The 27,492-nt window shown below is 48.8% G+C and overlaps 1 protein-coding gene across 3 annotated transcripts in view; it reads right to left on the bottom strand.

Moving 5' to 3' along the window:
* Nucleotides 1-3,909: 3,909 nt before the first annotated feature.
* Nucleotides 3,910-27,492, bottom strand: part of CAMK1D (calcium/calmodulin dependent protein kinase ID) — a 417,502-nt gene continuing 393,919 nt past the window's right edge. For 2 of the 3 annotated variants that reach the window (XM_079912676.1, XM_079912677.1), the window contains 5 exons: nt 18,822-18,934; nt 17,258-17,336; nt 12,407-12,494; nt 11,366-11,483; nt 3,910-9,733 (listed from right to left, as the gene is read on the bottom strand). In XM_079912676.1, the coding sequence (XP_079768802.1) occupies nt 9,615-9,733; nt 11,366-11,483; nt 12,407-12,494; nt 17,258-17,336; nt 18,822-18,934 (517 nt within the window). In that variant the 3' untranslated portion in view covers nt 3,910-9,614. The remainder of the gene's footprint in view (nt 9,734-11,365; nt 11,484-12,406; nt 12,495-17,257; nt 17,337-18,821; nt 18,935-27,492) is intronic. The other variant, XM_079912678.1, reaches the window with a different exon arrangement.

Raw genomic sequence — 27,492 nt, 5'->3', positions numbered from 1 at the left:
CCGGTAGTCACGGCCACGGGTAGTCCTCACTTCTAATGAATAGAATACGGCAGGAGCAGTGGGGCACCATTTCCAAGATTAGGTTACAAACAGATTGTGGTTTCCATGCTGGGTACTTTCGTGTTGTCTCTCTGCCTGTCTCTCCCTCTAGCACCACTCACATTGTCAGCAGTCCTAGAAGAGGCCCACCTGTATGGCCAGGAATAAAGCCTTCAGTCCATGAGCGCACCTTTTCCCCAGCGATCCTGGTGCAGTTGGCCTGGACATCAGCATTTCTGAAATGTTCCCCAGGTGATTCGAATGTGCAGGCAGGCGTGGCACAAGCTGCTTAGGGTCCCTGGGATCCCTAAGGGTCCCTGCTTAGGGTCCCTGCTTAGGGTCCCAGGGATCCGCGGCAGTGGCACCGCCTGGGAGCTTGTTAGAAACACAGCAGCTCTGGCCTCACCACGGACCTGCTGACTCAGAATCTGCATTTTAGCAAGATCCCCGGGAGAAGGAGTGAGAAGCCCTGGGATGCAGCTATTGGAGCAGTGGCAGCCTGGGGACTGTTTGCCGGGAGCACAGCTGAGGGAGCAGGGCTCCCCTTTAGGGCAGTCTGACTTACCTGAGCCAGAAGTGATGCGAAGTTCTCCCCAGTCACGGTGCCCTTGAGACATTCCTTCTCTGTAGGGATTACCATCCAGATACGAGACAATTTGTTTAAAAGACTCACCCCGGAGTAAGCTTTCTCTCCTCCCCCAGGGGTGCCCTGTGACAAGCACCTTGTGCTAGGTGGGTACAAAAGCCAGCTGCTTTCCATGTTCTTGCTGGGGAACCGCTGGCCCTCGTTAGAGGGGTCGGTCACGACGCCCTTCTGCATGATTACAGCCAGGTTGGCTGGTGGTGCAGCAACCCGTGTGTTTTTCTCCACGAGCTGATGTAAAACAGCCTGACTCAGCAAGGCCCACAGAAATGAATCCTGATGCCCTCAAGACAAATATCATGCAAAGCTAAAACAATGTTATAGGGAGGGGGAAGAAGTGGCCTGAGATGTAGGGAAGAGAAAAAGGGTTCATAAGTTGACCAAGAACTGCGTTTTTCTGGCCCACTAAGTCTTTCTGGACAGAGTCTGTGCTTGCTGGTGGAAACATATTAGGAAGATGAGCTCATGATAAACACAGTTCCTCCCGGGAGAGGCTGGAAGAGAACCAGAGATCTGAGACACTGTCTTGAAAATAAATCAGAGGTTTTGAAGGCGATCTGGAGAAGAGTAGATGACAAGGAAGCCTGCGTGTCAGGGATGAAACTCCGTGTGTATGAACAGAACTTTCCAGAGATATTAATCAGAGAAAGAGAAGAGACTAATCTAAAACGAAACACAAAACAAAAACCTGGCAGTGTTAGGACTACTGTCTGCATCTCTGATTCCAGATCAAATCCAGCTTCTGTGCCATTCCTCCTGAGACATGGAATAACAGAACAGCAGAAAACACATGGGCTGATAACACAGTAATGTCTGGGTTCTCTCTGCCATTCTTCATTTATTGAACTATGTGTAAGGCTAGGCCGAGCTGCTAAGAGAAATTTCTCTTGGAGATGAAGAATGGAGCTTAGGAATAGTGATGTCCCAAAATGTTAACTGATTTGATTGTGTCATTCAACTCAGTAATGATCAGGGGCCCCTAGTTACTTACTAAGTAAATGAAATCCAGATGATGTAGTTTGGAATTCATAAAATTCAAAACTACATAAAATTACGAGAGGTAATGCAGCGGGATGACCTTTGGTGTTGGTCCAGCTGAGTCTGAAACTCTGCTGCCAGTGGGTAAATCATTGAATCTTCCTGAACCCATTTAGGCAATAAGGGCACCTTCCTTGTTGAGCTAATGGTTAAATGAAACATTGAATGGAATTCACTTAGCACAGTACCTAGGACACAGCAAACGGCTAATCCATGACATGATTAGTAGCAGTAGTTGTCGTTGCTGACAATAATAAGGCTATGGTTCTTTTCTGGGTGGACAGTTATCTATGCAGGAAGGCTTCTGTTTAATTCTTGGCTCCCTGAATGTGTTACGGCCAATGATAGATAATCCCAAGAGAACGGGCCAGACCAAAATTTATCTGAAAAATATAAGAAATGTGGGGTGAATTTCAATGCCTGTTGAACTTTGTTTGAGCCCCAGGGAGGTTCGGTGAATGTCTGAAGGATAGAGGTGCTGGCCTGGTCACTGTGACTGGAGCTCAGTCAAAAGTTCAGGTTTGACCTTAACATTTCAACTCTAAGCCCCTGATAAACCCCAGCTTTCTATTAGGAGCAGTTTTACACTTCTGTGCATCTGCTTTGGCTACATTTTCGGCCACAGTGGGGGAGACCTCTCTTTAATGACTCCACAAATAGTTTTCAGAAGTGGTTAGCTTACTAAAGTTCTTTTGTTCCGTCAAGTCTGCATTAAGTGTCACCTATGCACCCACTGAATGATCCCTTTGTCATGATATACTTCCTAACTAGGGTCTGGGTTGAGAGAAGCCTTGTCAGCTAAGAAAGGACTAGTCATCAGGTATCAGGTGTTTCTTTGGGGCTCACTTATTTCCACTAAGGCCCATGCTGTTTTCACTTGATATTGGCTGTGTGGGATAGCATTAATTCTACATTTCTACAACCCACGTCCAATTCGTTTTTTCCCCTCTACACAACAACTTACTATTTGGATTGGAGGAATTGTCTGGTGATCAGATCCAATCCCCACAATATATTTGATGAGCTATGAGCTGTAAGCACCCCCAACCAAAAAAAAAAAAGACACTATTCACTCTTCTGATTGAAACAGACAGGACCCTATGGTCCTTGTCCCCCACGTCCTCTGCCTGCATTTTGTTTGTAGAAAAACTTTAGCCAAAAAATAAGTTTAATCAGAGAAGTGAGAAAATGCAGAAACAAAGGAAAACAATCAAAGGAGACCAAATAATAATAGTTTAATCATTAAGCAAAGTCAAGGACCTTTGGTTCCTCCTCAAGGGCTATATTCTGAGCCATATCCTGTGAGCTGTCTTGTAGATACTGAAAACCCCACCAGGTGGAAGAAGTTAACTACACGATGACCAGGCTGTAGCCATGACGTAAGCTGCCACAATTCTGAGAAATGGCCTCAAGAAATGGGAACAAACTGACCTTGGAACTGAAGACTAACTGTACCTAAAACAATCAAGATGATGCTGGTCAGACCACTGATGACCAATGTCAAGATGACGGTCAGAGCTGACTGTGCTGTTTCTACACGTAGCCCCCTCCCTCTGCCTGTAAAAGCTCTTGCCCCCCGACTGTCTGGGGCGGGGAGGTGTGGGAGTCGGGCTTTGGACAGGCGTCCCCTCCCCCCGCAACCCGGGTGCCAGCACCCAAAATGAAGCAAACTGTCCTTGCCACCAACCTTGCCTCTTTATTGGCTTTTGAGCGATGAGCAGCTGGACCCCACTTTTGGTAACGTGATCAGCGAGGAATCTTCCTTTGGGCATCGAGAATTCCAAGTGCTACTCAGAGACGTTTTCCTGGAAATCAGTGTCGGCTTTTCCTCCAAACAACTCAAGAATATCTAGTTAACGTGATCTGGGTTTCTGGGTCTGCCTCTAGCCACCTTCTGCAGTGGCAAGGAAAAGGGCGGGGAGCCCACCACAAACCTCAATGCCACAATGTGCACGCCCTGCCCCCATCCCTGGCATCCCTGCCCATCGGGCTGGTGATAAAGTATTTAGGGGACTTTATGAGTTTCCAGGGGCTCAATTCAAACTCCTTCCTTCAAACCCAAACTTCAGAGAGAGGAGGAAAGAGCGAGCTGTTGAAACACCCCAGTCTTGCTTCTCATGGAGGAAACAAACCACATACATCTGAAGATGATTAATTGTCTTTATTGGAGGAAAACAAGAAGTCATCAATCTCATTGTCATTATGATAGAAATCTTGATATGTGTACATGATTGTCAAGGCAGAGAATCATTTGCTACACAGGCCCGTTAACAATTTTGCAGTGCCGCAAACCTACGTGGGGTAAATTTCTTGCAGAGTTTATTACATGCATGGAATAAATGCACAGTTTCCCTTCTTTTGGACAAGCATGGTTTTATGGAAAAATCAAACCAATTGCAAGCCTGGTGATACTAGACACAGGGACATTCCTGGGTTCGACGTCATAAGCTTTTGGAAAACGTGCTCACTGTTGGGAGAGCCGCAAGAAGGACTATGACATTATGTGTGGTGACCAGAGCCAATTTAGAAATTGTTCCAAATTCTATGCTGGACAGAATGTACCTTTCATGTCTTCCAACCTGATCGTGGGGCTAAGAGAAATGTCCTCTGAAACATGCCGCCTGTCTTGCAAAACAAAGATGCTGCGAGGTTGCAGTATTTTTGTCGCTGTCAAAATGTTTTTGTTTTTGTAAAATGTCCAAACCGCTGCCAGTCCTGCCCCAGCGCTCCTCTTCCCTCAAGTGCAAGGCTACCGTGAGGGCCCAGGAACCTCAGTCTGTCCAGATGAAGGTTTTCCTTTGAGAAGTAATTTATCTAGTGTTTGGGGCTTTTGAGTCCCTGGTCATACCTTATCCCTATGCCTAAAGCCTCAAACACTCCTTTCAGTTTCTTTTTTCCTGTCCATAAGAAAATAAAATCACCTTGAAGTAAACTAAGTTGGTAAATCATCAGAAGACATAATCATCGTATGAGAAGTTTTCTGGAGACCAAAAGATTCAAAATGGATGTGGCGAATGCAGAAGCGGCATTGGTACAAAGGGGGAAATGCAATAGTTAGTCCCTTTGGTGTAGAGAGATTCAGACACCGAGAAGCCATTCCACACTTTGTCCACGAAACCAGACCTGGCAGCCGCATGCTGTGGGGCTGGCCGCCAAATGCACAGCCTTTGGATTTCCAGAAGCAGAGACCCCCGGAGTCACAAGCCCAGCTGCTCCTGCTGCAGGTGGCAGGGAAGGCGGGAAGGGCTGATGTTCCTTGCTGTCTGATTCGGCGCAGAGCAGGAGGCGGGCCAGGCCGTGGCCAGCACGCAGGGCCCACTTCACAGTGGGGCTGGGCTCCTGTGCCCATGCTCAGGCTGCAGATCACGATGCACTGGGACCATGACGAAGGGTGGGGCTGAAGGGGGCTTGGGCCTCTATCTTCCTCTTTCTCCTCCCTGCCTGCTGTCCAGTGTAGAGGTTTCCAAGCTATCTCATCTGCAGACTAGTTTTCTTGGCATCTCTGTGAATTAAGTCCCCCTTTTAGAAATCTGCCCAATTTACCTTTCCTATCACAACATTTTCAATTCTGAAAACCAAAGGACTGGAACACTCTTTGGCCAATGTCAGGTACACCCGAAGCCCCAACCTACGGCCAGCCCCCTGCCCCCAGCAAAGAGTTGTGGGTTACATACAGGTATATACATTTTTCTTTAAACAAACTGAACAGTGTTTGGTCTGGAATGTGTTTAAGGAAAAGGCCGACTCTGCAGAGTGTGAGTGGACAGAACGGGAAGCAGTATTATTTCAGAAGAACATGCAAAGGTTTCGTGCATCGGTTGAATCGGAGGACTTTCATTCCTTTTGCCAGAAGTGACTGTGCAACCCTGGGAAAGAGTACATCTTATTTCTGTTTATGGAAATGGGAGGAGCTGCCCTTTGCTGCACTCTGCTGTTCCTTCTCACATCCAGAGGAAACCCAGCAGTGAGCTTGTGGAAATCATATGAAGTCGAGAAGTCATGAGTGTTGCAGGCAAAGCACAGAGGCCATACCCGCCTTCTCCTGCCCTCAGCCCTGGAGTGATGGTTCCAGGGTGGCTTCTCCAGGGTGAAGAATCAACACAAGCCCAGGCTCTGGGTGGGCCAGGGGGCCACGGTGGCCAAAGCCTTAAAATACAGAGTTATCTCCCCTGGGATACGGTCTTTTCTTTCTGTTTAAAATTGCTCACAAAATGTCAAACCCCCGGGGCGTTCATCAGATTAAGCTGTCATTCCTCCAGAGAGAGGGTCAATCCCCCTTTTCAGGAGGGGTCACTTGGGTTCCCTCCCTTTGTCCCTGGTGTTTTTGGCCTTCGTTCTAAAGGGGGGAGGTCCTCCTCTCCCGATCACAATTCACCCAGGATCTGCTGGACGCCAAGGGAGACAAATGAACAGGATGAGGTTAGTGACGGGCAGGTAAACTGAGTCTGGGGCGCCAAATGCCAAATGCCTTTCTTCACCGGCTCATGCTCCCTAAGTGCCAGAGCCTTGCCTGGTTAACCCCAAGCCTGACTGCCCAGTTCCCTGGACGCTATGCTAAGAGCTGGCTGGAGAGCTGGGACCTTCTCAAAGGTCTGTTGGGGCCACATGCGGGTGCACGCTCTCTGTTTCAGACAAATGCTAGCCTCCCTGATGGCCTCACGGATGAGATGAAGACCAGGGAAGTGAACGGGGATAGACAGGCAGCTGAGTGCAAGACCATTTGAGGACACTCTTTCAAATGACAGAAACAATCCACTTGCTGTGAGGAGGTGAAGAGACCGAGCTGGGGGGCGGGGAGGTTGGAAGGCAGACTGTGCTGAAGTCCATGGTCCACCATTAGCCTCAGCTGCACACAGTGGCCTCCAGGGGGTGTGTAAGCTGGGGGCCCATATGAAATGCTCAGCTTCCTCGGTGGAATTTGACATCAGTGAGGGTCCTAGGACTTTGCCACTCCACTTGGCAGGCGTTACCAAAAGGCACATTCTGAGCTCTCTTCCCATGTTGTCATAAAGTGTAAATAATACTAAATACGGTTGAAAGAGAACCTCCATTCTTTTACCACGAAGGTTCTCTCAACAGAGCGTAAGTTCTACACGGGAGTTATCAGTATTTTCTCCTCCTCCTAAAACAATGGGAATACACGCATCCAGACAGTAGAGACTCACTTGATGTCAAGTTCAACAGGGTCTACTTCTGGGCTGAAACAGTCACCATCTCCTGACGTGTTACAGGCCAACCATGGCCAAGAGCAGACCCCCAACTGCAAAAAGGGGGTCCGGCCCATCTCTCAGCTCTTCTGCACTTTCCAGGTAAGACATACTTTCAAACTAATTGCATAGAACATGCACCCCACACATCAGCTCCAGAAAATAATTTATCATCAATAAATTTGGCTTCAGATGTTGCTTTGCAAGTGCAAATGACCGCACATAGCACACAGTACGAGGAGCTGATAACTATTCAGGCACACGTTCGAAGTATCAAAGTCAGGCAAATTATCACCCCTCCTCCAAAACATCTAGTTCCTTGTTTTCTTTTTTTTTGTTTTTGTTTTTTTTGGCCACGCCATGAGGCACGTGGGATCTTAGTTCCCCGACCAGGGATCGAACCCATGCCCCCTGCATTGGAAGCACAGAGTCTTTACCACTGGACAGCCAGGGAAGTCCCTAGTTCCTTGTTTTCTTATACTGTCTAAACTTGAATCTTCCATTACACTTGTTGGTAAGCAACATTCTAATAAACCCCTGGGAGAGATGCCTCAGTTTTCTGTTATTGTTTATAATATTCTTGCTACTGTCCTCCAACTCAGGTACCACTTCCTTCTTAACCGGGTCTACTGTCGTTTTATAGACATTTCCAGGCTTTTTACAAATTTTGAAGAGTAATAGCTTGATTTTCACTCTGGACGCTGGTGTGGCAGACACCAAGCGGGAATCCTGTCAAGGGGCTGAGTGCCTAGGACACGGTGGACATGGGGTAGACCAGATGCCTGTCTTTCCGGCTGCTCTCCTGCACACCTGCACTGCCCTCCTAAAGGAGGCAGAATGGAGTGCTGAGCCTCATAACACTGTGTGTGTGATGGGGGGCATTACTGAACATTCGGCCTGGACCTAGGCCAAGGTGCAGAAGTGACGAAGATGGCATGGCCTACAGGATCCACTGTGTCTGGTCAACTGTGGGAGAAGGGCGTGAGGACAACAACCAGGAAAGTCACTGGACCATCAGGCAGATGAACAGGGACCCACCGCGGGCTCGAGGCTGACTGTGCGAAGCAGACTCAAGGTATCACATGGGCACAAGGGCCGAGGGGGGGGTCTTCTGCAAAGTGGGCATTTGGAGCCACCTGCTCTCCTCTTCAAGACAGCATCCTCGAAGCCTCCTGGAGAAGCGCTTTTCCCTGGGTTTCATGCTGTGCTCACTCTATCCTGCACACCAATCCACCACGTGGGTGGACAATGTGGCCCAGTGGTCCCCGGACGTTGCTGGTTTGAAAGTCCTACATCCCAGGAAATCCTTCAGTCCTGGGCAAACTGGGACCTTTGGTGACCCCACCATCACAGGTCTTTGGTTTGGGGATTCCCTTGGTCAGAAGGATGGCGTTCAGCGCTGGCTGGGCCTGGCTGGGGTGGTCTCTGGCCGTCACTGCAGTGGCCACTGTCCTGCTTGCTGGGTCTCTGGCCATCACTGCAGTGGCCACTGTCCTGCTCTCCTTAACCAACCCAGATAAATGGAGTCTTTTCCAAGGCCATTTCCCTCTCCTCCCTTCTGGATCAGCCTCTAAGAACAGCGTAAACATTTGCAGAAACAACTGGTGTAAGCTGGAGGCCATTTTCAGTTGTAAGATTAGAAATGCATTTTTAAAAAACAGAGAGATTAATTTTAAAACTGCATAGCTGAGAGCAGGGCTTCCACGCTGTCACTCCCCTTGTGAGAAACGAGAGCTGTGTGGGAAATTCACTCCAAACAAAATGGCATTGTGCTCCTTCGGCCAGGGAGGCTCTTAGATCTTTGCTGGGGGAGCGGGGGCCCTCTCCTTCACAGCAAGTCTATCCTTTCGTCTTGGGAGAGCAGTCTTCTTCATTTCTGACCACTGATGGCAAGAGGCCCCAGGGTCTCCAGCTGGAGAGGGCTTTGCTGCAAGAGCTGCCGGGCAAGGTTTTCTGCAGGTTCCCTCCCACGGTGCCCGCACCCCCGGGGAGAAGACAGGCTGCAGAAGGGCTGAGTTGTCTTCTCAGAAAACTGCCCCTCCGAGGAAGAAGGGGAGAGAAGGAGAAGGAACTGAAGTAAAGTGCACTCTTCACCGCGGAAACAGATTCTTGATCGATCCTCTTATTAGAATTTTAAAAAGTACTTTTAAATCCCCTTCGGAAAAAAAAAAAAATCTCTTAAAGGTTAACATAAAAGTCTACTACTGACAAGCAAAAGGTACAGGGCACAGAAGTAAGAAGTATAGCTCAAAAGGACATATTTCTTAAAAGGAAAAAAAAAACCCCTAATGCACAATATTTACCGATACTTAAATAATCCAGTTGAAACCTTTTTTTGTTATGAATGAAAAAATACAACATAGACGGTTACCTCTACTGAGAAGATCGGAAACGACAGGGCTGAGGGAGAGGAACTGAGAAAGTCCATTCTGTTAGGGCTTTGCAGACTCGTATGTACAGCACCAGATCCTATCAAATCCGCTCCCTTGAGCCAGTACACTTTGTGAGAAATGAACACTTCAGAATTGCAGTATAAAATATGGCCGTAAAAAACTTCTGTCTTCCAGTCCTGTGCAGGGAGGTGCACCGTGCAAGGTGGGATGGCTCTGGAGTGGCTGGTGGCGCTGGTGGCCCCTGGGGGCCCCCCTTCCCTGGCCTCACCCCCTGGGCCCCACCTGTAGGGCCGGTCACTTGCTTCCAGAGTGCACTGTCGTCACAGTGGTGGGCCTCGGTCTCCGATCCGCTCCCATTCCTGAGACCCCTGATGAAGAGGACATGAAACTACAGAGCGTGGAGGGTGCCAGACCTGCAGGGGGATAGCAGACACGAGAAGTTCAAAGCTTCAGAAGGATCTACTCACTCCCTCTTCCCGCTGCAAGGGTTTGTCGCGGGGGACAAACTTTGATGCACTTGACTCCAAATTTTTCCCTATCCACGGGAAAACATTTGCAATGTATTCAAATTCTTCTTAGACCCAGGTCTTCCCTCCTTGTTTCATTATAATAATGATAACTGCTTTGTATTTGGATACAACGTGGTTTAGCCACCATAGTATGATGGGTTCCATTTACTGAGCACTTACTACATACTAGGCATTGGGCTAGGTATTGAATATATAGCGTCCTCACAAGAACTGTTTATTTCTTACAATGGCAGTGAGAAGCAGGGATTTTAAGAGCGAATAAAGGGTGTGATACCCCTTCTGACCCCAGCTTGGTGTGTGGTCTGGACCCTTGGCTAAGAAGCGTTTGTGACATAGGGCACATTGAAACGGGGCTGCTGATTGAGTCCTCTGTGAACTCGGCAGCCCCCTGGCCTAGAAAAATTCTTCACGGGCTGCACCTCCAATGTTCCCCAAGCAAATGTGTTGGCATCAGAACATTCTCACGTGGGCTTATCTTCCTAGCTGCAGCAGTGTACCCCTCACCCCCGTCACTGTGAACTCCGTGGGCTCGAACATCGGGATAGCCATAAAGTAAATCACTAAGATGGCTTTGCTGTCAGAGCCACTGTCTGAATCTTCAAGTAAACGATAGATTGTGGGGTTTCCTTTGACCAGAGGGTGGAAATGATTTGCCCTGAGATGTAAATGTGGGCCTAAAGCAGCGTGCAGTTGTGTCAGGGGATGCTCATGGAGATTTCCCGGGAAAACTTTAGGGCTGGACATTCCGGAATGAGGTGGGAGGGCTATTTAAAGAGGAGGGGAAACTTTTTTGAGGCAAACAGGAAGGAGTGTGATGCTCAGAGTGAGACCAAACTGAAGGGTCTCAATGATTATGGAAATGAAGGCCTACCGGGACGATCAAGGCAACTTCTCTGCAGTGCAGAGGAGCCCATGGAAAGGCCTAGTATGAGATTAAGAGAAATATAGAGTGGAGAGTGGGAGAGAAAAATAAGGAGGGTGTGAGTGTGTCCCTCGTGATGAACTATCCCACGCACAGATGAAGGACAACAAAACATTAGTACTATTACTTTGATCCCAAAGCCAACACACTTCGTATAAATTAGCCCAAATGATTATCAGAAAAAAAAAAAAGAAAATATATTTTAAAAGTCAATGAGATCAGACTGTCATATGAGTCTCTGCCATCCCTTCCTCAGTCCCTAAGGGTGATGCCCAATGAGAAGCAAATCAGAACATAAGGAGATGGATGAGGAAGTGTCGGGCTTTTGTCCACACACACGTGGCCGTGTGGGACGAGCCTCAGATGTCTTATAAATGGAAACAACAGTAGCTACGGTTGTAGAAATATGAAATAACTAAATTTAAAAAAATATTTAAAAAATAGTGAATAGGATTGTTGGGAGTATTAAATAAGATCAAGTATTCACAGACCCGGACAAACAGTAGCTACTCAGCAAACGAGAGTCCCCCTCTCTCCCTACTAGATTTGTCTCCAACGCCAGTTGGAAAGTTCTGTTTTTGCTACATACGCACAATCTTTTTGGCTGGCCAGACTGAGGCTGCTCGAAACACTTGTATTTGAACTGTCCAGGCTGCTGCCAAGATGTAGTTTTCTCATATGTCTCACGACGGCCGTGGCATTAAACGCTTGCTGAAATTTAAGAAAGGGGAAAGGCAGACAAAATATTCCAGCTAATTAGAAAAGGCCGAGACTGTCTCCTATCATTTATCCTGTTACCCTAAGCAGGTCAAACTTCTGACAACGGTCTCATGATCCACTAGAAAGGAAACGGATGTTGCCTCTTCTTCCAAAAGTACATTCATCCTTTGACCCTCTCCCCCCCAAGAAAATATATTTTGGAGATGAAAAGAGTATTTTTCTTCTGACATAATACCGTGGAATATAGAGTAAACGTAAGCCAATTCCCTCCATAATTTAAGAGAATGACTTCTAGAACAAAAGGTGTATTATAATAATAGAGTACCTTAAAATATATTTTAAGCGTTTTCATTTTCTGATTATTGGTGTTTTGTCCTAAATAAAGTAGGTCAGTGGAATTACTGTCTGTGTAGTCTCTAGTTGTTGGTTCTCATGCAAGAACAGCCAGCTCTCAATTACCCATGCTGTGAGAACACAGGGTAATGGATTAAATCCATCACATTTTTACCAGAATGTATTGATGAGTTCAACTGAGATTTCCTGGGTTTTTTTCCCCCTTTTTATGTCACTTTAATAATAGTCAACGCTTCAAGGTTCCAGCAAAGTGAAGGAAGACAACAGGGATTATGTTCTTAAGAAACAGCCAATGAGGAAAAGCTGGCAATATTGCTATATTTTTGGATCACAGGGGGGAGATATTATTAAATCATACACTTTATCCCTCTCACACCACGATGCTCTCGTCAAGTCTTAATCCTTGTTGGTTAAAATTAGCACACATTTGGGTGAGGCTATGGGGATTCCCATCAAACTTGGGGGATAGTAACACTTAGAAATAAAAAATGCTTGAACTGCAGGGCCAGTTTCGTTTGAGAGGTTAAGTTCACTGAGAATGTAGGAAACACAGGACTTACTCTCCACTTGCTCTTGGCGAAGTTCTTCCGGATCTGGGCGCTGACCGACTCGTGGATGTTTTTGCTGAGGGCTGTGTCACCAGCGATCCTGAAATGGAGGCAAAGATGCTTCTCAAGAGGGTTTCTTCGGGGGAGGGGGGTGTCTGACACTGGGTCCCAAGCTGCTTTCCTGGGGAAGCCATGTCCTGTCCCCTCCCACAGGTCTGCTGAGAGGATGGCGTGTCACTGCCCCTCCAGGCTGCTTCTTTCAACGCACAGCTCTTGTCTGAACGTCCATGACCCACCACCACTGCACTCCAAGCCCGGTCCCACCTCCGTACCCTGCACCCCCTCCAGGATGGGTCAGCACCTTCATGGTGGGCCACTCTGCCCGGCTCCCCCTTCTTCCCCTTTTCACCCCCATTCCTGCAACATCAGAGTCCACAAGGACAACACAACCTGAATTCAGCTCTCCTCTTTCTCCCCCTCCCCCAGCTTCCTACCCGCCGTGTCTCACCTCTGAGGTCTCAAGCGTGTCCCCCAACCTGGTCTGAGCACCAGACCCCTACCCAGGGTCTCCCCCCCAGCCCCTCTCTGGCATCCCCAGGATCTCTGGTCCATGGACCTGCTCACACCCGGGGCCCACTGCTCCCTTCTGGCTCCATCCCGGCTGACCTGAGCTCTGCCACGTTCTACTCCCCTCCCTCCCCTCGGGGCCCCTCACCTTCTCTGTGCTCAGTGACAGGGTTCCCAGCCTCAGCTCGGCCCTGCTTGGCACACCTACTCCTGCATTTCCTAGAAAAGTTCTCAGAACCGCAAGAACCATGTTGCCGCTGCCTTCCACTGGGTAATCTTTTCTCTAGTTCTTGCTTGACCTTAGCCTTCTATTAGCAGGGAGGAAGGGAGGTTTAGCTTCGACCTCCTGTCCTCAGAGTCCCCCCCTCATCCTATCACTTCCTCCCTCTGCTTTATCACACCTCTTCTCTCCCCCACCCCGCCCCGCCCCCCATTCGTTCTTACACCTCCCTCTTCTCTCTGGGCTTACAGTCGCCAGTCTCGTTGATGAGCTGGGGGTCCCTCCGGCCCTTTTTTTTTTTTTTTTTTTCCTCCAGCCCGTTCTTCTCCCTCACATCCCTTCTCAACCTCAATGCCACCCTCGCTCTACATTTGACCGCTTGGCCTCCCCCAATCTCACAGGAAGTTGCATTTTGCTCAGTCTCTTCTGGGCTTGAAGCCATCCATCTTCCCTTTCCTTTAGCACCAAACTATTCAATTCTGAGCTGATGCCTGATGCCTCAGAAGTAATTTCTTGGATCTCGGAACTGTTAAGGGGCAGACAGATGCCGGGGACACTGACCATACTTTCTGGCTGGCAGAGCCCGTCAGGTCCCAGACTCCGAGGGCCCTGGACACAGACCAGACTGGGCACAGACTGCCGTGTTCAACCGATTTAGGACGTGAGAGGAACAAGCTTGGGGCTTATTCAGATAGGAAACCAGCCCTGGATAAAAAATATGTTCCCACCACCAGCCTTTCCTTTTAGGAACCGAAAACATGGCTGGTGGACTCTGGAAGGTAAGTCTGTGCCAGCCTGGGCCTAAGTTTAGAATACCGTACAGACTGCTATTCCCAGCTCAGAGCAAGACCCCCCCTAAATAGACTCCTCTAGTTTTCCCAGCAGGGCTGAAAATACACAGCTCAGAGGATACTCAGAAACGAACCAAGGCCAGGCAGGTTTCCGTCTCCAACAACTGTCAATTGCCTGCTTTCCCCAGATGCACATCAGTGAAGAGAAATACGTGAATGAGCAAATCCACCCGAAAGCCCAGGCACGAGGAAGCTGGGGAGCAGCTGTCGTTATTCAGCCTCTCCTCCTGGAGGCCTCACATGAGTGTTTCCTCCTGTTTGTAACAGCTGCATCCTCAGAAAAGGACGCCAGCTCCACCTCGGGGTGGTCAGCTCTTTCTTGGAAACCAGGGGGCAGAAGTGGTGGGAAGGAAGGAATTCTCGGGCTGAGCCCTGATGAGGGGGCAGAGCCCGCTCCAAACCAAACAGGCCGGGTGGCGGGGTGTCAGGGAGACCCCCTTCCCTGTGGGTGAGCAAAAGGCTGAGAGGGGAGGAAAATGCAAATTTTCAGTTATTCTAGGAATGTTCCGTGCTCACTTCCCACAGTGCCAGGGCGCGCTGCCGCTGGGTAAGGACCAAGCGGGGCACACGGTGGCCCGGAGGCCGCTGTTAAACACTCTTCTTGGAGGTAACGCCACCTCGGCTCACGACAGCTCACGACCTTCCTCACACAGGCAACTGCGCGGGGATACACGTGTATGCAGAGCTGATTCGCTTCGTTCTACAGCAGCAGCTAACGCAACCATGTAAATTATGCTCCAATAAAGGTGTGAAAAAAAAAGAAAGAAAAGAGAGAAAAAAACTTAAACAAAAATAGGCACCGCAACCACGCTGCTGCTCGCGTCGGCCAGGGATCACGGGGGACGCCCAGCGCTCCCCGATTCAGCATCATTCACCCACGAGACCGGAGGCGTGGAGGCTCAGCACTGGAAGGGACCCTGGAGGTCACCCTGACTGTCCTAGGAACTGCACAACGCCCCGAGACAGGAGACTTCCCTTATGAATCCGCACACACACACACCCCCGTTTCATCTGGGTCTCCCGACGCTCTCTCGCTTCCCTGTTGCTGCCTCTACACTAACGAAGGACATGGCGTTTGTATCAATTCCGCTCCATCAGGCCTGTCTGGCTCTTCTTCTCCACACACAGATCATTAAACTCTTCTCCTCGCCTTTGGGTGTTTTTGTGTTTTGTACACGGTCTGTTCTACCTGCACGGCTCTGATTGTACACTTTTCTAGTCACTTGCTCAAAACAGGCTTGGTGATGCCTGGTGTGTATCCCAAACTCCTGGGATCCATCCCAGTTCCTGTGGTCACCGCAGCTTGGCTGGCTGGAATCCGGGGAGGGGAGGGGTCTCCATGAACGCTGAGGAGGGTGCAGAGTTGAAGCCCCCCTGGCTAGCCCAGCCTGGAATCCCCGCCCTACCCTGGACGGCCCGGGTGAGGCTGGCATCTCCGTGAAGTTCTGCTTGATTCTGAACCCACCTTGCCCCTCTGCCAGGCCCCTGACAGTGAAACTGACCTTTCTCTTCTTTGCTTTTTTTCAAAAATGTCTGGTGAAGGAGAGATGAGGTTTTAACTGGCCTTCCTGCCTTCCACAGAGTGAGGCTGGATCAGTGAACAAGTTCTAGGAAGCAAATCACTTCCCTTCTTTTGAGGTCATTTTCCTCCTCTCTAAGATAACCTCAAAAGCCTCCTACATGAAAGATAAATAAGTACTGGGGTTGTAATGTACAACCGGGTGACAATGGTTAACACTGCTTTATGGCATACTTGAAAGTTGTTAAGAGTAAATCCTGAAAGTTCTCCCCACAAGGAAAATAGTTTTTTGTAATTAACATATTAGGCAATGGATATTAAGTAAACTTATTGTGGTAGTCATTTTGCAACATATATGGATGCCAAGTTATTATGCTCTAACACCTTAAACTTATACAGTACTGCATGCCAACCCTCTCTCTGTAAAACTGGGGAAAAAGTCTCATACAGCTGTGAAAGCCAACTGCTTATAAAATAAGAAAAACTTTCATATCTTCACTGTCACATACTTTGACCTATCATCCAAAGTGACTTATTAAAAAAATATCAGGCTGACACACAATCAAAACTGCCTCCTTTTCAGAAAATTCCTTCCTTCCCCTTTCCTCCTCCTGTCAGTTTGGGGTGAAGAGCATCATTTTGGAATCTGACAGTTCTTCCTGGAAACATTTCTGGCTTTGCTGTTAGCTAGTTGTGTCCTGTTGGCTAAGTTTCTTTATCTTTCTACATATATTTCCTTATCTCAGAAATGGAGACAAAAATCTACCTTACAGGATTATCATAAAAGAAAAAATGCGGTGATATTTTAATATGATTAGCACAGGGCCTGGGACATCATAGATGATAAATGAGGGCTGTCATTATACATTACAATACTGTGAAGCTGGTCAGGAAAGGACCTTGGGCAGGTCCCCTTTGGAAGGTTAATCAGCATATGAGCATCCGGAGAAAATGCTGCAGGAGACGGTGGAATCAACAGGGAACAGTGTTCTAGAGGACTGGTCGGGGCGGATGTCTCCTGAAGTCAAGGGTCTGCGCGTTGTAGCGGCTATTTGACTACTCCTGGCCTTTGTTTCAAAAAGGAGGCTCACGGTGCTTTAATAAGAGCTTAATGATGCAATTGCTACGTGCCAGATGCACTAAACCCTTTCTGTGTGTGCACGATCTCAGTCACTGCTTACTTCAATCCTGTAAACTAGGCATTGTTATGCTCACTTTAAAGATGAGAAAATTCAGGCTCAGAGAAGTATAAACCCAAAGTCACTGGGTTCAACCCTAGTAAGTGGCACAAAAACAAGGTGGCCTCGGGGCACCGCAGGAAATGTAGTCCAGGATGTCGTAAACTATCAACTCATCCCTCTGGAGGTGAAGAAACACTAACTTGAAAAGCATCTTAAAAGGAAAAGAACATGTGACCTCAATTCATTTACGGACTGAGTAATAAGTTCAAGGAATAAAACTCCCCTCTTAATGCCTCCTTTGGGAATCACCCTCACTAAAAATGATCCTAAAATACTTCACATGAAGCGAAAAAGCTACAGCTATCTTTTGTGCATCTGCAATTAATGCCTTCAGAAGACTGTGTCCTCGAGTGTTGGTTTGGGCAAAGGATGAAACCCACGGGCCAGATGGGATGCAAGCTTCACCCGTGGCTTTCACAACGAAGCCCCAGCTGACCGGCATCTCTAGTGGGTGATTCTTCTTACCACGGGTGCCGAGCTGCCTGCTCGCATGTGTATCTTTTATTTGGATCTTTCTCCATCAGGTTCCGAATGAAGTCTTTTGCTGTTCAAAAGGAAGGCACAAGAGGGGGAGTCAGTATGTGGCTTGAGATATGACAATATGATACCAGGGTGCCTCTGTGGGTATCAAGGTTACCATGGAAACACGAGACCAGCCTTCCATGGACACTCGGGACCTGGGACAAAAAGGCAGGTGGTACCAGCATCTGGGGAAAAGGGAAGACAAGGTTTGGGTTTCTGAGTGGTGACCCTGCCTTCCCAGCTCGAAGTCCCTTCCCGCGGGCAGCTAGTGGTGCCTTTGTTTCGGGGAAAAGGTGAAATATCTTTGTCGCCAGGTGCCTGTCGCTCAGCTCACTGCTGCCTTAGGGAGCTGTTTTGCTGACGTCCTCACGTTAGGAGCTCACCGATTCAACAAAGTCGCCCGAGTACGTGGATGCACAGCCCCCCAGAAGCCCCCTCTGCAACCCCCGCAGATGATTACAACCAGCAAGCAGGAAATGACGGTGCAGGAGATGCGCCCTGGTGGGGAAGCAAAACTGCTTGGAGGCCCAGGACCAGGTATGACCCAGAGCAGGACACTGAGAACGTGAGAGGTTGGGACCCAGAACCAGAAGATGACACATGCCAGGCGGGAAATCTGTCGCCTTGTGGCGTCTGGCAGCTCCCTGCCCACAGGGCTGGACTTTCGGGGGACAGCTGGGGCCCTTCCTGACTCAGGATAAACTACTCCCCGTGTGGCTCTTTCCTGCAAGCCTTGGAGAACTATAGCCCGGTCCTAGGTGTTGGAAGATTGAGGAAGAAAGCAGGGCATTTCCAGTTAGGAGGAAATAACACAAATAATAAAATGGGATATTTGAATAGCTCATTCATTATTTCATGTGATCCTGACACCACCTACAAGGGTGGGAGTGGTATTATTACCATCTTCATCTTGTCAGGGAGGAAACTGAGGCTGGAGACATTCCATCTGCTTACGTGGGCCTGGGGTTTGATTTTCATCCCTGAGGAGGAAATGGTGAACTTCCCTGGGAATGTTCTGTGTGGCACAGTAGCTGAGACTCGGGCTCTGGAGTGAGGGCGTGGGTTCAAACCCCAGCTCTGCCACTAACCAGCCGTTATTTCACCTTCTGGGGCCTCAGTTTCCTCATCTGTCAAATGGGGCTAATAGTAATCCCCACCTGATAGGCTGTCCTGAGGACTGGGTGGACTAGGCACACGCGCGGAGTTTAGAGTGCACAGCACACAGTAAGGAAGCCCAATAAACTCGAGCTAATACGGTCTCACTCCAGAGCACCCAGCTCAGGGTACGGCCAGGAGTGGTGGAGAAGTGAGTCCCCACCCCTCAGCCTGGCTCGGGGCACGTGTCCCACACGTGTCCCAAGCCTCTCCTCGCTTCTCAAGTCAAGTCTAAGTGCGTAGCATCCTCAGGAGCCTCAGGACCGTTCTGAGCCCCCGGGGACCGCTGGAGACTCGGGTGGGCTGGGTGTCGGGGTCCCAGGAGCCGCCCACAAGGAGCCGAGAGACCTACCGGAGTCGGAGATGTCGTCCCAGTAGGGGGAGTCGAACTCATATTCTGCCTTGAGAATCTGCTCGAAGAGCTTGGAGTCATTTTCGTCATAGAAAGGAGGGTAGCCACAGAGCCTGGGAGACAAGAGGGTCTCTCGTGAGGATCTGAACTGGCTGAGGACCCAACACCACGTGGTGGCTTCACATCCTGCCTGGGAGGAAGCTGTCTTCCCTGGAGTGGAGGAAGCCTGCACCGTGTGCGCTACAGACACAATCTCAGCAAAGGACCCACACGTTCTCTGGGCACACGGGGCACAGAAGTAAAATCGTGACTTCACAGGTAGCTAAAAGAGTTAACCCTGGTGGCGACTGAGGGGCAACACATCTTAACGCTTTGCACGGTATTCACCAGAGTCCTGCACGCCCTGAACACCTACCAGGCCGCCCTCTGTGTATAAATGTTATTGATCTTACTGCCTGGGATATGGTCCCTAACAGATGATGGGTTAGTGAAACAAACAAAATATACGTTTGGTATACATTTCAAGACCTTTCCAGGTTCATTTTATTTAATAAATCATCAGAGGAAGAAAGGGAAATTTTATACACTTGAGTCACCAAATTGCCGCAAGTGGCCCCAGACTGCAGAGTATCACCTCCCGGGCCCGGTTCAGGTATCTGGAGGGTTACAGCTCTGCCCATTAATATGCAGTAAGCAGAAGTTGACATAAATCTTAATACCATGACCCTTTTTCCACTGAACTGTTTCAAAGTTGTTTTTTTTTTTTTTTTTTTTCCGATATGCGGGCCTCTCTCCGCCGTGGCCTCTCCCGCTGTGGAGCACAGCCTCCGGACGCGCAGGCCCAGCGGCCATGGCCCACGGGCCCAGCCGCTCCGCGGCACGTGGGATCCTCTCGGACCGGGTCACGAACCCGCGCCCCCTGCATCGGCAGGCGGACTCCCAACCACTGTGCCACCAGGGAAGCCCTCAAAGTTTATTTTTAAAAGATCACATGGGAATTCCCTGGTGGTCCAGTGGTTAGGATTCGGCGCGTTCATTACCGAGGGCCTGGGTTTGATCCCCGGTTGGGGAGCTAAGATCCTGCAAGACGCATGGCGCAGCCAAAAAACATTTAAGAAAGAAAGAAAAAAAGAGGATACTAGGATGTTGGTGCAAGAAACTTCTAGTTCTAGAGGTACTGACGGTCATAATAGAAGTAGGAATTTTTGTTAAATACCCCAAATACAATTCGTGCCACGACATTGTGGGTTCTCACTCCCAGGTCTGCTACGGGCTCTGAGGTGATCTTTACCATTAAAGGCCAATGATGCATTTTCTGGACAAAAATGTCCTCATCTAAACACGAAGAGGCCAGACTAGAAAATTCTTAATATTCTTTCTGGCTTTAAGATGCTGTGGGTCTATGTTTCCTCCCCCAATCTGTTTGGCCGGTCCACGCCTGAGGCCCATGGCGGGCAGGCAAGGGCAGCCTCTGGTTGGGACTGGACATCAGGGAGGGGTGAGATTGAGGCTGCGGCCATAAGTGACGGACAGAGTAGAAGGCAAGGCTGGATTCGGGAAGGCCAAGCACAAAGCTGGACGGCGCAGAACTTGGTTCTGGGCCCGAGACAACCCACAGGGCGGCAGCAGCCACAGTGAGAGAGTCCCGCCCCCAGACGAGCCCTGAATCTTCCCACGCAGCCCAACTTTGTTCAAAGCACAGCTACAGCCTAGAGACCAGTTTAATGAGAACAAGTGAACGGGAATCAACAGACTCCAGGCCTTCGAGGGATTTAGGCTGCCAGCAAGTAAGAAATTTAATGAAGGTTCAAAACACAGCTTTTAGTACAAATTTGCAGCCGCTCCTGCCGCCCTACACAGCATCACTGGTCGTGCTGCACAGGGGAACGGCCGATGACACTTTTAAAGGCTGTGAGACATTCTGTGGGCTGATAAGATTCAGAATCATCTATCTCTACAAGGTGGATTTAGGGGCTAAGTGCCTGGAAAATTTCATTTTTAAAGATTTGCTCCTTTTGGCGAAGTAAGAGCCAGTGCTTCTGAAACCACGAAGCACATATTTCACTACCCAGGAAAGCCTGCAGCTGAGAGATGGATATGGAAATGTTTCCCATAATGAGGATTTGGGCTACATGAAATGTGCATATTAGGAAAAGCAGACAGGGCAAAATGTTAGTTCATCTCGGAAAATAACGAAATTTTAGATGTGTGAGGTTTTTATTTATTAACTGTGTTTTACTTTACAGTTTGGCTTTCTTTTCAAGGAAAAAAAATCTTCAAGAAAATTCCAAGAAAGATTTAATCTTCTTGCGCCAATTTTCTTAAAGTAATCCTGATTTCTTCTGGTTTTAGCTCCTCTTTTGGTGGGGGAGGGGGAGTAAAGAACACTGTGTTTATGTGTCTGTACTGAGGATGGAAGGAAAGGAAATGGATGGAGTTTGGGGACTGAGTTAAAATGAAGGAAGAACATTTTTAAATAAGGGCTGAAACAGAACAGAAGGGCAAGGAGAAGTTGTAAAACCTTCCTCAGATCTAGAAGATTCGCAGAGTTCCCTGGTCAGGCTATTTCGCGAGCAGGTTTGCGTGGTGGGTTCGATTAGGAGAAATGACTTTGAGTTGTTTCTATCTCCACATACAGAATGCTGACTTCCGTGGTCCTGGATCACCCATTTGCAGCTTTCATCTCTGTGTTCATATTTCACGTTACCAAACCATTTAAATAATCTACAGATGATCTCACTGTGGGTTCTCAAAGCCACTCCCAATTGTTCTAGGCCTAAAAGCTCATGGTTCAGAATAACATCTAAACTTGACAACCCAACAACAGATGGTCACGCCCAATACGGGCAACTCGCCTTCCTGGGCTCCTCCATCACGTCCATCCCAGCCTCAGGATGGCCATCTGGGGAGAATGCTCCCACCTCCCGTCTTCCCTTTGCTACTCAGTCTGCCATCTCATCTACCTTGGCACACGTACACAAACATCCTACTAGATTCTAGTGTAGCTTCGACTGAGCACTTATTTGGGGTCAAAAACTCCACCAAGGCGCTTTGTTGTATTATCTCACTTAAACCTCACTCTCCCAGGCACTTCCCTGGCGGTCCAGTGGTTGGGACTCTGCATTTCCATTGCAGGGGGCACGGGTTCAATCCCTGGTCGGGGAACTAGATCCCGCATGCCGCGTGGTGCGTGGTGCGGCCAAAAAAAAGGATTAAAAAAAATAAAATTAAAAAAATATAAAAAAAATGAAAACAAAAAACCCCTCACTCCCCCCGGAGGTGTGCTTCCCCAACACCTTCCCTGTGTCCTTCAGAGCCACCCTCCGCTCTGCTCTGTCCCCGGGAGGCTGACCTGTACGGAGGGTTGACTGAGGGTTGAACTCTCTGGCGTCTGGTAGGGGGTTGGCCAGTGGGGTCCCCAGGGGAGATGAGGGAGGAAGGAGGAAGTCAGGGCAGGGTGAGTGTTGCCCTGAGCCTTCCCATCCAGCGCTCAGGCTGGTTACAGCCCTGGGCTGAGGGCCAGGCTGCTCTCAAGGGAGGGGACTCTACCAGACTCCCTTGGGTGTGGTAACTGCTTTCTCCCTCCCCCAATCACCGAGGGTCTAAGGGTGCTTACGGCTCAGCTGCTATAAATCTCAAGGTCCCAGTGCTATTCCTTGTGGTCCCCTCACACCAGATCCGTGTATACAGTCCCTCATACAATCCTCATTTTAAAGGTAGAGAAACGGGGCTTCCCTGGTGGCGCAGTGGTTAAGAATCCGCCTGCCAAGGCAGGGGACATGGTTCGAGCCCTGGTCCGGGAAGATCCCACATGCTGCGGAGCATCTAAGCCCATGCACCACAACTACTGAGCCTGTACTCTAGAGCCCGCAAGCCACAACTACTGAGCCTGAGTGCTACAACTACTGAAGCCCATGCTCCACAACAAGAGAAGCCACCGCAATGAGAAGCCCACACACCGCAACTAAGAGCAGTCCATGCTCGTCACAACTAGAGAAACCCTCATGCAGCAACGAAGACCCAACACAGCCAAAATTAAATAAATAAATTTATATTAAAAAAATAAAGGCAGAGAAACTAACTTGCAGCAAAGTCAGGACGTCAGCCCTACCTGTCTGATTCCGGGTCTGTGTTCTTAACTGTTTTGCCTGTTCACTAAAGGGAAGGAGGCTTGAGAACTGAACCTTATGTCTCAGTCTTGACTTTGCATTCTCTCTGCAGGCCATTTCATTTGCCCACCGGTCCCTTCATCTGCAAACAGAACCTGGCGACTGAACGCTACTTCCCCAACCTCATTTCCCACACTCTGGGTCTAGTAGCTAAGATGCTTGGGGCTGGTTCGCTGCCCACTGGGCACTTTTTGTTTCTGGACCAAGGTAAAGGTATGCACTCTACCTGGGCTGCCCTCCCCTGGCCCCTTCCATCGACTCTGGCACACCCCTGGAGACCGGCTGCCGTGTTACTAGTAAGACCCAGTGCCCTGCTGCCAGGTGGGGTCGGTGCCCTGCTCTGTGTCCCCACGGCAGCGGACAGAGCTCCGTGGTGACACTTCCTACACTGCACACTGCCCTGACCTGTCCACAAGCTCCTTAAGGCAGGACCGTGTCTTATGTCTTACTTTTGTCTTTGGATTTTCAGTGTCCAGCCCAGGGTCTACCCATGGCAGATCCTGGGTAAATGTTTGGATGAACAAAGATGCTCTTGAAAAAGAGGCTTCATCGTTGGCTGCTGAGCCCCCGGATGGGCTCTGGAACAGAGACATGGATGACGGATGAAGGATAGCCCACCACTGCCCAGCCCAGGTAGCTGTCAAAGTTCCCACCTACCCCGACTCCTCCCTCCTGTACCTCACCCCTCTCAGGAGGTGGCAAAAAAGCAATGCTCTGTGTCATTGACAGATGTTCCAGAAGAACCCAGTGTGCAGGGCCAGGTGCTGGGGGCAACCTGGCCTGTGTTTGTAGAGAGAATGCAATGGGTTATCTAAAATGCCACTTTGGTCTTGTGGACAAGGTTCATAAAGGAGAAGGTTTTCCATGAAGAGCACTTTGAACATAAATGAATGCGAAAATTGGCCATGGCCAACCATGGCTGATTCACCAGGGCACAGTTATTCTTGGAAAATGAAATGCTGTGATAGCATAAGAGCTCCTGCTGAGAGGTCCTGAGACTTGACTGTGGGAATTATGCTACATTAAGAGACCTTCTTCCTCCTTGCTTGCCCTCGGCCATGTATATGCGTCCCTATAAAAATGGACGCCTGCTGAAAAGATTTGCAAATAATGATCAGTTGTTACCTCTTTTCCCCTTTTATGTAACTTTATTATAATTCACCTCAACCTTCTATGTTCTTGCATATTTCTTGGACCTTTGAATTACAGATTTAAGGTTCTGCCTTTCCTTACGGCTTTTGGTACCAGAGACAGACACAGAGAAGACGGGAAGGAGCTGGTATCAGAAGTGCTGGTAGGCGATGAGATGTCACCTGTTAGGACGGCTATTATCAGAAAAATAGAAGTTAACAAGTGTGGGGATGTGGAGAAAATGGAACTCCTGTGCACCGTTGGTGGGAATGCAAAATGGTGCAGCCAGTATGGAAAATGTTACAGAGGTTTCTCAAAAAATTAAAAATGGAACTACCATGTGATCCAGGAATCCCTCTTCTGGATATATTCCCAAAGGAAATGAAATCAGTGCCTTGAAGAGATATGCATGCTCCCATGTTCACTGCAGCATTATTCACTATAGCCAAGACATGAAAACAATCTGTGTGTCCACTGATGGATAAATGGATAAAGGTGTAGACAGGGAAGCCATACAGGCAGGCGGCTGGCTTTGCAGCTGTGAGAAAGGTGGCTCTGAGGCAGAAGACAAGTTAGCAGCTGTGCTCCGGCAAAGGAAGGACAGGACGGCGCAGGTGGTGGTAGTTGGATCGGGGGAACAGATTCTAAAAGAGTTTAGAGGGAAAGCCGGGAAGATTAGGTGATCAGCGGCGTGGAGAGGGAAGGCCAGGATGCCTCCCAGGTCCCCAGCATGGACACGGGGGCTGCCGTCAACCGTGGTGGAGAACACAGGGGTAAGGGTGGGTCTGAGGGTGGCCCCGACACGTCACTGTGGCACCTGGCAATTAAAACTTCTCTTTTCGGTGGACATGGTCCCCCCCTTGGGGAAGCAGCTCTGGGAGGTCGTGTCCTTACAGTTAGAAAATCAACACCTAATGTTCCACCCCAGCCTGGCTTCTGGAAAGACAGATGGCAGGACCATGCTTGGGACCACTGTGGCCTGTTGGTGGGAGAGAAGGATGGAGAAGAGTGAACCTGGGTCTCTACTCAACCACGTCCGACTATGGTCACATCCAGTAGCCTTTGTTCAGCCCTTTGCTCCACCACAGAGCTGCAAGGGGATGCAGAGGATAGAAAATCTGCTGTCCAGACCCTGTGGAACTCGGTAGGGCTGGGCAGAAGTCCAGGCCTGCCTCACTGACCCAGAGTAACTGCAAAATCAAGTGACACGTGTAAGCAAGTTTTCTGACCACCTGAAATATACATCTGAAGTGCCCAAACATATGCAAGTATTATACATAAAAAGCATCTGAGCGCAACAGTCCACGCTGATGACTGAATCGTCGTTAGGAAACAGCAGCCCAGACCTTGCCCTTTAGTCTAATGGGAAGAAGGGCTCTGAAGGTGAAGAGAGAAGTGATTTTTCAAGGGAAGGTGTGTTGCTGTTCTCTGAGGACTGACTTTGCTTTCGGACGAGTTTCGTGATGTGGTTTCCTCAGCCTGGGATTTAGAGAAATAAAGACACAGATTCAAATCCTGGCTCCAGCAAGTCCTGGTGGAGTGACTTAGGGGAAATTATATAGTGTCTCCCGGTCGCAGGTTCCTTTGTGAAAGGAGGATAACAAGGCCCACCTTATACAGAGATATTGTAACATATATAACATACACTATATACTAATCTATACTACATATAACACACACACATGGATTGATGGGTGGATACAGATAAAAGATATACCATTTGAAAGCGCCTGTCACACAACAATCACTATATCCCAGCTGTCCACCCTTATCACCACTTCTTCTCTTTTCCATCCCACCAACTCCATCTCACTTTTCAGGCTCCTTCAGCTGAAATACTGTGCACTGGGACCCCGCTCAGCATCAGGAAGGCCAATGGGAGGGGGAGAGAACAGACGAGTCCTGAGGGACTCAGTTTACATTCTAAATGTGAAAACAAAGCAACATATTTTAAAATTTTGTAACTAGTCTCAGAATCACCCACGAATGACCACACATCCCGACCTAAACTTCTAAACTGCTCTAGAAGGGAAGGAGAGAGGTGTTCCCTCTGGTCATGATTCTGTGCCCTGCGTGATGGATATGAGGACAGGATGTCCTGGAGACCTGCTTTTCAACCTTAATCTTTGTGGGCCGGTATTTCCAAGCATTTTGCCAAGGAGCCCTCAATTCTAGGAATAGCTCAAGCCTCCCTGAGAACACTTACTCAAAGGTATATTTATGAAGAAAGAATATTTTTATGCAATTGAGCAAAACAACAGACCTGCACGTATACTGCAAACCAGAGGAGCCACATAGGGCCCACCCAGGCCCCATGGGTCTCTGAAAAAGACAAAGTCAATCAAATCTGGGCGTCCCTCCTCTGGATGCTAGTCTGTTGGATATGTAACAACCACTGGACAGCCACCAGTTCACCCTTTGTCTTGGCTGTCAGTAGTTATTCAACAAGTGTGTATTGGATGAATGTCTGGGACTCCATACTAAGGAATCTGGGTTGTATTTGTCTTACTCTGGTTAATAGGACAGACTTTTAAAAATAATAAAATAAAGCAAAAAGCATTTTAAGCTGACAAATCTCTGGCAATTAGCTGCAAAGCCCAGCAAAATAGATTTCAGCGTATTATTTGGATTTATAGACCAGAATGACCAATGAGACCCGAATGTTTACAAAAATGTAATGCAATTACTTCAGCAACTAGAGATTGGATTATGTGCATGCCAGAGCTTTCTCCTTACAAACTTGGAAGAGACAAGGGAAGGTTCACGTATTAGAACCACATGCAGGCTGACTTCAGCAAGGCATCGCTGGTGAAATGCAATGGATAAATGTCCCACGTCACCCCTGAGATTTGGTTCATACGTTGAACGCTGAGAAGGAGGAAGCAGATCAGGCAAAGACCTAGAGGAGGAAGGAAAGGGACACTGGAAGGTAGATGGGAAACACATCCCTTAGAAAGTTTATACACACCAGAGCTGAAGATTGGGAGCCAGGCAGGAGGGGAAGAAGAACAAACACTTCCCCAAGCGTGAGAAGTTAGCAGCATACTCCACTTGGAGTAAAATAGTTTAAAAAAATTCCGTACACAGTAAAGGGTTAGGCTGGACAAGACATCATGCAAAGCTGCTGTGTTGTGATCCAGGATTCTACTTCCAAGTGTATAACTTTTTGATTCTTGCATCAGCCAAACGGACAGCACCTCCAGGAAGTCTGGGGGATGAGCACAGAGGCCCCAAGCCTCCTCCTGCAGGTGAGGTACAACTGAAGGAGGTTCGGACAAACCCACTCCCGACTCAGCTCCTGCTGACAGTGGATCGGAGGGCTTGGTGGGGAGGAGAGGGTGAGTGAGGGGAGCATCCAACAGCTGGGATGT

The sequence above is a fragment of the Stenella coeruleoalba genome (assembly GCF_951394435.1).
Source record: "Stenella coeruleoalba genome assembly, chromosome: 2".
NCBI lineage: Eukaryota > Metazoa > Chordata > Mammalia > Artiodactyla > Delphinidae > Stenella > Stenella coeruleoalba.
The sequence above is the reverse complement of the archived record's forward strand: the minus strand, read 5'-3'. Positions and strand labels throughout refer to the sequence as shown.